Source organism: Elgaria multicarinata, chromosome 1, assembly GCF_023053635.1.
Source record: "Elgaria multicarinata webbii isolate HBS135686 ecotype San Diego chromosome 1, rElgMul1.1.pri, whole genome shotgun sequence".
Classification (NCBI taxonomy): Eukaryota; Metazoa; Chordata; class Lepidosauria; order Squamata; family Anguidae; genus Elgaria; species Elgaria multicarinata.
The window spans coordinates 154742546-154755135 of record NC_086171.1 but is presented as its reverse complement, the minus strand read 5'-3'; the positions used below and the strand labels follow the sequence as shown (position 1 = coordinate 154755135).

General features: G+C 41.2%; 1 protein-coding gene across 1 annotated transcript in view; it reads left to right on the top strand.

The window, feature by feature from the left end:
* Window positions 1-12590, top strand: part of RNF220 (ring finger protein 220) — a 334291-nt gene that overhangs the window by 123646 nt on the left and 198055 nt on the right. The window contains exon 2 of the mRNA XM_063139823.1: window positions 2442-2516. Coding sequence (XP_062995893.1) covers window positions 2442-2516 — 75 coding nt within the window. The remainder of the gene's footprint in view (window positions 1-2441; window positions 2517-12590) is intronic.

Here is a 12590-nt window from a genome sequence, read left to right as displayed (position 1 = left end):
CTGCAGGAAACAGTTTTTCCTCTCCCAACCGGGACCTGGTGGTTTTTGAGGTTTTAACGGTTCCAGGAGACAGGAAATGGGACCCTGGTTTATTATGCAACAGGCTGTGCAGACACAGGGTCTCTTAAACTGCGTGTAAAGCCTCCTGAAAATTGATTCCTTAGTTGATCTTAGGAGTAGAATGGATTGCAGTTCTGTGACCGAGCAAGGAAGCAGTCTAAGAAGTGAACACTGTAATAATCTTGGGCATATTTTGCTTCATCCATATGCCTGCCCATGTGTCCATTCCTAGATTCACCCATAGAAAGAGAGCATAAAGGCCCCATTACTATCCTGCCCATCCTTCCACCCTGAGAACTTGGTCATACAGACATCCCAGAACTGCCCCGGTTTTTTTGCAGTAGAGAGTTGTGGGTACCTCACCATTTTTATGCTACCTTCTCTAACTTTAATTTTGTTTTGATTGGTTTCAACTGATGTACTACAAAGCATTTATTTCTCCACTGACATGTTCTAATTTTATTGACAACTAATGTAAATTTTGTAAGAGCTCAACTGGTAAATCAGATAGCTCAGATATTCTGCAAAGTAACTATGCTGGATAAATTTTGCAAGAGGATGGTTGCAAATTTAATGATACTTTACAATTAGGGCAGATAGGAAAAGATATAATTCTTTATTTCTTCACTGAAGATTCCTAATGTTATTGACAACTATTGTAAGCACTGCAAGAGCTAAGCTGGTAGATCAAAGTTGCAAGAGTTCAGTTGCAAAAAGTTACAAATTAATCGATATTTGTTTGTACAATTAGAGAAGAATAGAAGAGATTTAAATATAATCTTTAGGCTTACATTACTCCAGGGTAGAAACTAACAGGGTGCTTATGCCTAGTTGATTCTTACGCCCTGATTATTCTCCTGAGCAAGCGATGGCTCCTGCCAATTCTGTTGCATGAGCACCACTTGTGCAACAGCAATTTAGTGCTTCCCAGATGAAGCCCTGAAACGAGCAGAAACACTCGCTTCTGGATTGGGACAGGTCAGTGGAGCTCTCTTATGCAAGTTCCATCAACCTTCCCTGTTCTCACTCATTTCCAGTTGCCTCGGATGCAGTTCTTGCTTACTTCTGGCAGCTCCAGACATGCTAAATCTTCCTTCCGCAAGCAGTGGTTCCCACTTGTGGACAGGAATTGGCAGGGTAGAAGGGAATCAGTCAAGGCATAAGTGCTCAGTTGTATTCTGCCTCTTGTAAGGGAAGGGCACATGGGTAGCCTTTGATACAGACCAGGTCCTTCTCACATTTTTAATGTCCAATTATATTGCCATAGGAAACAGCAACATTTTGCAGCTGAAGTTGGGAATGGAAAGGACTAGGATTTAAAAAACAAGTGTCCCATCGAAAAGATGCAAGTCCACCAGTGAAGGTCTCACTTATAATCTTGATGCATTTGGTTTATCAAGAGAGTTTTGCAGAATGATGAAAATAATATTTGTATATACTCTTTCCCATTTAAAAAAAAAATACGTGTGTCTGCATATATTTATATTATCTACCTATCTTATCTATGTATCTCTAGCTATGTCAAAGGCTGGAGAGGGAAAAGATATGAAAATCAGAGAGGTCATGGAAAAGGCATGGAGATAGGGGAAAGGAGCCATGGGACAGAGAGCTATGCATGGCAGTTGCCTGTGTCTACTAGAGCCCTACCCAAGGCCACCTTTATGTTCAGAGACTTTCTGACAGTGACAGCCCTGCTCATAGGCTTCCATGTTTTTCTCTGCAATGATGAAAGTGAAGATTCTTAGCATGCCACATTCTTCACAGAAATACATGCATGTGACATGCATATGGACTGCATGTATAGCCCTTTGTAAGGTGAACATTTAGTCACTAATGTGCATTGAGAAAGAAGAGACAAACCAGGACTCTGGAGTTAAAGTTGATCATATCTAAACTGTAAACGGTTCCAGTATTTTAAGAGAATGGGTAGCTCACCTCTTGGACTGGCTGCTCACTTGGGAAGAGGGTAGATTTTCTTTCTCAGGCTGTGTGCACATAAAAATGTGATGCCCACATTTAGCAGCATACAGCTTTCTGTAAGAGGTTTCTATAGTACAATGTACATAAGAGTTGAACATTCTTTCTACAGTTCTTCTAACCTTCCAGCCAGATATTCTGATGGGTGATTGCTCGTGGGGAACTGTTGGGGGTCTATAAGGGATAGTCTATTTACAATTGTTCCTTTTGTGCATTGTTTATAAGATCCAAGCACTCAAAGCTGCATCTTTAGATGCCTAATCCCATGGCACTTGCTGGGTTTGGAAAATCTCTACTGTTAAATGTCACTTGCTCAGTTGTAGGAGTCAACTGATTGATCGCCATCTTTTGTGATGCTCATTGTCATATTTCATAATCTCAATTTCTTGTCAATTGATTGCCAGATAGAAGCGACAGCCAAGTCGGGCCGCCAGCCTCTGCAGGGGCCAGCCAGCGCATGGCGTTAACTTTTCCCCTCTGTAAGTGTCTATTCTTTTTTTTTTACTGTTGTGGGTCAGTTCAGAAAAACAATAGAAAAAACACCAGTTTGCATAGATTGCAAACAATCTGAGGATAATTGTATTGTTAATGTTACCAAACTCGTCACCTCTTGCAGGCAAAAAATTTAAAAACACTGAGTTGTATTCTGGTGTATGGCTGGGAACAGAACCTAGGGGTTCTCGTTCGTTGGCCCCCACTGCCCTAGTTTAAGTTCCAATTAGAGCTGGGAATAAATCAATCGAGCATTTTCATGTCTGGGACAGTTTCTTGTAGTGCATGTATCTGTGTGAGTCTGTGTATGTCTTAAGAAATATGTTAATTATAGCAGAAGTATTGGTCTAAACATGGGTAGGGCTGAAACTTATGGGTGAAGCCTGCTTGCACACTGTATTTTGGGTACTAGGTAGGGTATTTAACTGGTATGGGACTGAAAATGAAACACAATCATTGCCAGGGTGGATCAGACAAATGGTTCATCCCGGATCAGATGGTGACCATTAATGGATCCTACCAGTGCTTTGCAATTATCTTGCCTCATGACTGTGTGCGTTACGTTTGCTCATGTGGGCATTATACACTCCAGAACTGGAGTGTATAATAGAATTCTATAATAGAATTTGGTTTGCTGAGAACCTCAGCTTTCATTTTAAAAAAAGTTTTATGACCTCAGTATTCAGACAACATTTTGAAAGTGTGTTGGCGATGTCTGGTGAAGAGTTAGAATTAATGGATGCTTTAAACACGCTCACGAAGAATAAAGATACCTCTTCTTTTTTTCCTGTTCCTTTGTCTCTACTTCAGATTAGCATTCATTTGTTTTTCTTTGTCCCGGATCACCTCCTTCTATTGTTTAGATATTCTAAATGCAACGAAACCCTACGTACTGTCATCAGTTGAAATTATGCCCATTAAGTCCTATAATATGTATAACCTATTTGAAACACATAATTTCCCATGTCCTCACTGATTAAAATTGTGGTCTATAATTGTGACTAGAGTCTCATAAAGTGCTGCGTCTTGGGTATATGGTTGTATACAAAGATTTTGTATTCCAGGTGGTATCCAAATGCAGATAAATTTGAGGTGGGGGGGGCTTTCCCTTTACTCATCCACTGTATGCCATGAAAGAGTATAACTTTTGGCAATAAAAGCCAATGAGGTCAGAATCCCTTTGATGAACTTCTCACATCCTTCTGGGCACCTTTGGGAATCCCCCTCCGTCCAAGCTTCAGCCTAGAATAACAGAGCACACATGACAAAGAGGTAAGTTGCTTGGGAGAGTGACTACATAGATGGCTCCACCAACTGGTTCCCATGGAAGTGTTTTGTCCCCCCCCCCCCCTTGCAACAACCCTGACTGGAAAGCATGTGGAGAAGGAAAGCAGCCGACCTTTGGCACATTTATTGACACTCCCAGAGTTCATACTGCAACTCTACAATCTTTCCCTGAGATTATTAAAAATTAATTGATCACTTTTATATCCCCCCATGGTGCCCGACACTGCCGTGAGAGGGGCCAAGGGGAGGAGGGCGTGTGCAGGCGTAGCAAACACACTGATAAATGTTAATTACTCTTTTATGGCCCTTGTCAAATTCCAAAGCAAGTCATAAATTCATTAAACTCTAACGGATTAAGCACATGCAGCTTATTTAGCCACCATAAACAAGATCATTTGGATGTTGGTTTTTCCCGTTTTATTGCTTCTGCAGAAAAAAGCAGAAAAAATAGACTCGGGAGTTCTTGATGGGTTTGAAAAGTTGGCCGGCGGTTAATATCCTGCTGATGTTGTCTATTAATATTATTATTGCATTTAATGCATGGGTTTGTTTTTGTTTTGCGTATGTATAGCTATGTGTGTTTTATATTGGGCATGGTGAATTGCTGCTGCCTTGTTCTCAGAGAGTCAGAAATATGTGATTACGCTTTTGCACTAGTGAAAAATCATGCTGGATTTCAAGTTCTTTGTCACTGAAGAGCTTGGCAACTCTTTTGGCAGTAGAAGTTGGCCCAATACAAAACATGACATCACCTATTTTGTATGTCCCCCACCATTATGAAGCTTATAGTATCAATCTAATATTATGAGAGTTCTGGTAAAACATCCAATCTACTTTTACTACTATGAAACAATTTCTCCCTGAATGAGCGAAGCATATCTGTTCAGGGACATCACATTGGCTACAATCGGGCAATCAAGACCTCAGCTTAATGAGCTGAGATATGCATGAGTTTAAGGCATCCATACGCAGCTGCTTTGCTCCATTCTCTGTGCAGGTAGTTGAAACAATTCAGGAAGCCACAGTTAACCATAGCTTTCTGTTACATCCAAACTGGGAAACTATGGCTAATGGCTTCCAAACATGTCAGAATATGACGCCCCATTCACCACATCATCGCTGCCACTATCAAGGGCAGGGACATATATATATATATGTATCAAAAGGACATTGGGACATGGAATATGGGTGCTTTCAGACGAGGCTTTTATTGCACCATCACCCTCGTTTACAGAATTTAATGGGTGAGGGGAGAGGAAGAGGTCCAAATGTTGCTGTCTTCCTCTCGTAACCCTCTCATGTTTTCCTACTACTTCTTATATGTCTTTTCTTATAGCTGAAAATCTATTAAAGAGAAAAATATGCAAGAGTTGCCCAATGCGTTCCAAGTGGTAATGCTAGGAGTCCTCTGCCTGGGCTCCTTCCATTACACATTATGGAAACAGAAGGATAACTCAACACAGTGTTGCCATTTTCAGCAACTACCTTGTGGTCTTTCATATTATCTAGCTGTGCTCTGACAGTAGCTATCTATCTGCATGTGAGGAGTGAAACTGGATCAGACCCCAATTGAGCCACCGATGGTGTGAGCCTAGTCAGCTTGCCACATCATGGAAGAGTGTGTGTAAAAAAGCTCTGACGTTAGTGCCCAAAAGCTCCACATCAATTCAAAATAAGAGACCTTATTTTGCATGCCTCAAAAACTCAGCCCTCAAAAGCAGTGTGTGTACCTGGAACAGCTAGGGCTAGAACTGAAAACCTTCAGTTCTGTGCACAGCTGCCCCATGTGGTGACCTATCAGAACTGCAGCTTGGAGCATTTTCCTTGTGGTAAACTATTTTCAGGCTGCTCATTGGCTCCTCCTGGACAGGAAGTGTTGTAAAAGACTTCCTTTATGGGCTGGGATGTTGTCTGAGTGACAAGTTCTTCCTGGCTCTGGTGTGTTTTTGTGTGTTCTTTGGCTGTGACTCTATGGCTCAACTCCTGGCTCCCAGCTGTCCTCTGACAGCTACCTATGGTGCAGTCTTGACAGTGTCTTAATTCTACTTTCTGTTGTAATAAAATAAATCTTATTCTACTTTTTATTGCAATAAATCAATATAGAATTTATTCTATATTGATTACCAGAAGTAAGACACACATACACCAATATTTTTCCTAGTTTTATAGATTCTTTTCCTGAGTCACCACTCCATGCAGGAGTATTCATTTAGCTCCTCCCTTTTCCCTTAAGTGGGAAGAACTAGGAAGGCTTCCTTACTGTACAATGCCCTGCTATTTCATGAAACAGTAAATCACATTACTGACCTTAGTTAGAGATTAGTGTAAGTATTGAAGTATGAATAAAATATTGTTTTCTTAAAATTATTGTCTGGGAAGGTCCTTGTGTTGAAACATAGGCAAACAGGGCCTTGATAGCTCCATTACAAGTGAAACCTGGTGTATAGTGGCTAAGAGACTGAGTTATGAATCAGGTAATTTCCAATTCAAATCTCACCTTTACTATGAACTGACCTGATGGTTTTAAGCAAGCCTTCTTCTCTCCCAGCCTCAGTCCCCTTTCTCTCTCATCCCACCCTCAATCTTTAGCATGGGGGTGATAATACTGACCAAATTCAAAGGATTGTTGTCTACAAGAAGATAATGTTTATCATATCCTTTGAATGCTCTATACTGCTAAGTTTTATGCCCCTTTCCTTCCACTTAATAACAATATTTATACAACTAGAAGCCCCCAAAGTCCTGAAGGCCTAACTTCATGTCACTGTCTTAGCCCTGGTATAAAGGGTGACATTGGTCTCAGTCCTACCCATCAATGTATTGGAATATCTGTGGGGCTCTCCTTGCCTCTAGCACCAAAACATGCCCCCGGGTTTGATGGATTTATGAGCACAGGGGTGGGCAGTCAGGGGTTAATGGAAGGACTGTGCTCTGTGCTCAGCGGTAGCTAACAGCCACTAGCTAATAACTTTATGGCTTCAAAGCAAGGCATTTATCATGCTGAAGTTTGTTTATGCACTAGTTATACGGCACATTATGGCAGTTCTGTGTTGGGCTGATAAATTCTAGATGACAAGCAAGGCTACTGAGTGGGGCTTGCCGAGTCCAAAAGACCAGTAGCTTTTTCCTGAACTCTGCTTACAAGATAAGAATGTTTTTTCCCTCTTTTGTTTGATATGGATAAAAATGCACACGTTTGATGCAAAAGAAGCAGGGTGGGATTAGTGTTAGAAATACATATTTAAAAAGGGAGGGGGAGACATACCAGGGGACCTCTTTTGGGGATGGGGTTAATTAACTGGATCCAGCACTGGATCCCAGTCATGTCTGAGGAAGTTGTTCTGTGGTACAACCCTAAAGTTCGGAGGGAGTAGGAGATCAACAGTGGAATCATATACAGGTCTATCCAGAAGTAAGTTCTTTTGAGTTCAGTTACTTCCATTGTGTGAACTGTTGGAGACAGAAGAGGAAGGGAAATGCTCAGGCCTCTTACAAAACTCCAGCAGAATGATCAAGAGCAGCACATATAGATGTGTGTGCTAACACTCTCAAAAACCTACAATAAAGAAGTGAAATGCATTTGACCAGAATAAATGTAGCTTGAGCACAACTGTTTTTCAGAACAGTTTTTCAGAGGAAGGGCTATGACCAATCACTGGGATGTTTTGCAAGGAGCAAGTGTTGGATCTCAGACCTTGCCTGACCATGGGGTATTCTATAAAGACCCCTTCTGAATTTTGAGTCTTAAACTGACAGTTTGTGCACATTTTCAGTCTTTTCACCAGCATGAGATCTATACATGTTTAAAAGCAATTTTGAAATTGAAATTCATGAACTGTATTTCTAAGTATGGCTTTGCTTTGTGAGGAGCAAATTTAGCAGAATGGGCTTTCCAGCATTTCCCAATGTAGCACGCTACATTGAATGTGTAGCAATCCTGGGTTTGCAACCAGGTGTATGCTTTGCAGAGAACTGCTGCCAATCCTTGCTCTCAGATGATTGTACCTGTATTCTCTGTGTGGTTGTCTGAATGTGCCTGTCTCACTCACACAATGCATTATTTGATATTCACTTAAGAAATTTGTTTGTGATATATATTTCTTTATAAGTCGCTTGAGAGTAATTTATCATAGAAAAGTGGGGTATAAAATAATAAAATCAATAAACTAGAATAATTCAAAATCATAAATTTCAAGTGAGCAGAGAGGTGAACAGTTTCATAAATGAAATTCTCATGTCAACACATGCTCCTTGAAAATATCATAATCCTAAAAGACATTTCAATGGAGATGTGTTTAATGGTGCATTTTGAAGTCAGTCTGGTTGCCAAGGTTCAGAATAAGTAGGAGCTATGAGTGATGGGTTCATAGTGGGTCAGGTAGTGAACTCTTGGATTGGAAAAGCTTTTAGGCAGGGCTTTAGTCAGTCCTTGTCTAAAGAAAGCCAGGGGCATTTTACTTGACTGCAAGGCTAGGCTCTGTTATTTCACTGAGTGACACTGCCTGGCTCGACATTTTCTGGGCCCTGACCAGAATCACTCCCTGGATGTAGCCAAATGCACCAATTCTTTGAAAAGGGTGTCATAGGGACATATTGTTCCAAAGGAACATGCATGTGTACCTCATGTGGGTGTGTATACAGCTCTGAGCATGTATTGGCATGCCCTTGTATCTCATGGGATTCATTAATGTTGTGGACAAACATGAAGGGGGGCAGTGAGCCATGCCTGAGTGTGCATGCGCTCACCTGACAAGGCAAGGAATAGAGATCCAGCAAGATGGAGAAAGATATGAACCCATGGGCTCCAACTGAATAGTGTCATACTCAACACAGTCATCAAACAGAAGTGAAACACAGGGCACCATGTGTAGTCCTGACATACATGCAGAACAAGAGGTATCACATGTGTAAGCCTCCTTGCGAGGGTATATACCCTAAAAGGCAAAGTCGAAATCTATTAAATGAATTCAACAAATAAATGTGTAGGTTCCTCAGCATTTTTTCAGGGACTCCCCAGAATCAGAGAACAACACATGCATACATGCTCACCATAGAGAAGAGGGTACAAGCAACACAATTTCAGTGGAAGTAATCCAAATAAAGGAAGGGTGCCAGTGTGTGAGAAGAAAGAATAAACCCTTCAGGTCCACCATTTGTCACAATGCCAATGTACATGGCCTTGTGTAATCAGTGGATGAGTATCAGGGACTTGATGGTTGTGCCTTCTGTATTGCATGGCTCCTGTGCATTGATTATTCCATGGTGGCTTGTATGGGGCCCACAGAGTGGCACCAGCGCACAGTGACTGGATCATGTATTATACATTTATATGTATAAATATGTACTGAGGCATATTTACATTTTAAAAGTTTTATGTTCATAATTGTATATATTTGCACATTCACTTCTGCATTCTTGCATCTGTGCCCCTGGGTATATAAATGCAAAAAATAAATTAGAAATTTCTTCATGTGATTGAACATTTCTCTCCATATTTGTGTATTTTTGTGTATCTGCACATTGGTGTGTGTACTAGGCATCTAAAATATATTTCCATATCTTGTGTATTATTTATCATAATGTGTTTACTCCCAGGTTCATGACTCTGCACATGTATGTGTACATGGACACACACACCCCTTTTGATAGTGTGGCTGTAATATGTTTGTGGGTTGGTATGCAAGTCTTTGTATGTGAGTGCCAGCCCCTGCAGGCTGTAAATCCTGCTGCCCAGCTGAGGAGGTTGAGCGGTTTATTGCTCAAGGCCAGGCCCATGAATCAGGCAGAGGTGTCGGAAGGCGCATTAACTCGTAGCCTTTGCTCAGTTGCTGTGTGGTTCCAGGAGGGCCCCCGGAGGCAGCGATTAAAGGCGGCACCTTCCCCTTTCAGTTTTATGGTAAGAGGAAAGCAGTAAATTAGAGGCCCAGAGGCTTTAGGGCAGGCCTCGCCCTGACATAGCTACCTGCTGCTGCTCCCACAGCAAGCAAGTTCAGGCCTTGTCCTGCACTAGGATAGAACGCTTTCCCTGAACAGGGAAATCAACAGGGAGAGTGAGCTGCTTTTTGGTAACTCGTTGGATAAACCTGTGTCTGTGCCTGTACACAGGTGCCTTCTCCTGCAGGGTTGCCTGCAATCTTGTGCCCCACCATTCTATAGAATTAAGTGATGTGAGACCATTCTTCAGGCTCAACTTAGTCCATATGTACATTCTCCCTCGTACCCAAATATGCATGGCATACAAGCACTGTCATCTGTTGTGACCATCCTTTCCTTATTTTATTTTATTTTATTATTATCATATTTATATCCCACTGTTCCACCAACAAATGGTGCTTGAGTTGACCAACAATAATAAAATTCAGATTAAAAACAAAATCTTAATTCATGCATAACATAAAAACAAATCAATTAAAAACACAACACTAAAAGAAATAAACCGCACCCACTAGTTAAAAACCTCTTCAACAGCAGACCAGCTTACATATCAAAGGCCTGGGTTCTCCAGCATTTTCTACCATAGAAGAGACTCTTTATACAAACACATGGATTGTATTCAAACCAGTCTCCACCTTTCCCTAAAACAACAGACATATAAGACTCCAAAGTTTGGGCTTTTCAGGAGATGGGAATTGTCCAGCTAAATAGGAAATAGAAAACTTGTACCTGTGCACTTTAGCTATTACTAAGACACAACTGCTATGTTGTGGCCACTCCTGATATCTGCATAGGAAAAAGCAGCTTGAACAAAAGAACAACTTGAGGGCAAGTAGGCCAGAAGCAATTGGTTAAAGAGTGATGCTCGCATAACCAGTTCAGTCTCTTTAGCTCCTCCTAAACAGATGATGGGCTTCTCCTCACGTTGTTATTATTGTACACAGATTTTATCCTCATTTGCATGTTTTGTCAGATCATCCGACAAGGGGTGTAAATCTTCCATTTTTGTCATCCATTCTATCAGATTACTCTAGAGGAATCTCTGGAGGTTTGGGTATGTCTTAATATCCTTAGCACCACTGCAAGCTGTCTGCCAGGGGAGAGGATTTTTTCCCCTCCCCGTACTGCTTGCCTTTTGGCCTAGAAAGGCAGCAGTCTCTTTTCCTCTGAAACCTTTTTATGACTCCGGGTATAATTAACTCAAGCCATAAAAATTTTTCGAATCCAAATAGATATAATTAACATTTAATGTCACTGGTTTTTTGTGGATAGTCAAGACTATTAAGAAGTGAGTATTGATTGAAGAGGTGAAGCAGATGTTTTAGTTATTGGATCAGGACATCAAAGTGAGGAGGGAGCCAGGGCTCTATCCTGGAGCTGATCCAATGACACTTCTGTGCCTCTTGGGGGAAACTGGTGTGACAGGGAGGGGACAGAGGTAGGGAGCAGATATTTTCAGTGATTTGCAGAACTCTTGCATATCTGGTGCAGTGGGGCGGCCCCTTTAGTTAATGATGAAATATGGTTACTATCCCATCGGAGGATCATACCAGGAACAACCTATTGTCTTCTTCCCCATGGGCTAATTCCCACATAGATGTTCAATACTTGATTATTGTATCAAGTGGTGAACTGCAGCTAAGAATGAGTAATCACAGATCAAGCACCACAGATTGAACATTCATATCACCTGAAACCCAACACACATTCATCTGCAAGTTATCAGATGAACTGTATAAAGCAGTGCTAAGGCATGAAACTATACACCTGCAGGTGGGAACTTGTTGTAATTCTGTATCTGCTAGGCTTCACAGAAAACAGAAACAAATATCCCAGGCCAATATCCACACTTCTGGATGATCCTTCTGTGCAGTTCAGGCATAAAGCAGCTAGAAGCATATGTACTGCAGGTTTCATTATTTGTTTTATAATGCTTGATAGGATTGCATCAACACTTTTGAAATTATGAATGAAACAAGTGAAACAAAAGTTCAGGAACCATGGGGACAGTAAAGGTATTAACATTCAAAGACCTAAACGGTTTGGGGCCAGGTTTTTTGAAGGAACGCCTCCTCCCATATGTATCTGCCCGGACCTTAAGATCATCCACAGGGGCCCTTCTCCGTGAGCCCCTGCCAAACGAAGTGAGGCAGGTGGCTACTAGAAGGAGGGCTTTCTCCGCTGTGGCACCCTGGCTGTGGAATGAACTCCCCAGAGAGGTTCGCCTGGCACCTACACTGTACTCCTTTCATCGCCAGCTGAAGACCTTTTTACTCTCTCAGTATTTTAACACTTAATTTTAACTTAAATTTAAATTTTACTCTTCTAATTCTGTATTTTAATCTTATATCAATTTCTGTTGCGTGGTTTTATCCTGGTTGTGCTTTTTATACTGTATTTTGTATTTGTGTTTTTAGACTATTCGTTGTTTTATTATGGTTTTAATTTTTGTGAACTGCCCAGAGAGCTTCAGCTATTGGGCGGTATAAAAATGTAATAAATATAAATAAATAAAATAAGGAGTGACAGGTTTTTTTTTAAGTCACCTGATTTTCATCCATGATTCAACTACACATTGTTACCCATCTCTAGGTGACCTCCACTGTTCCTCAAAACCAGCATGAGCTCCCTTCTTTGCCTTCCCTTTTGGGTGTCTGCTTTGAGCCTGATCCCTTGGTCCTGACTTGTCTTCATACTAGATCCTTGTCATGGAGGATAAGGCTATCAATGGCTACTAGTCTATCTTTCTATTTGTCTGTCTATCTAACTTCTACCATATTAGAGATGGTATATCTCTAAATACCAGTTGCTTGAGCAGGAGGGTGTTGCTTTGGTTGAGC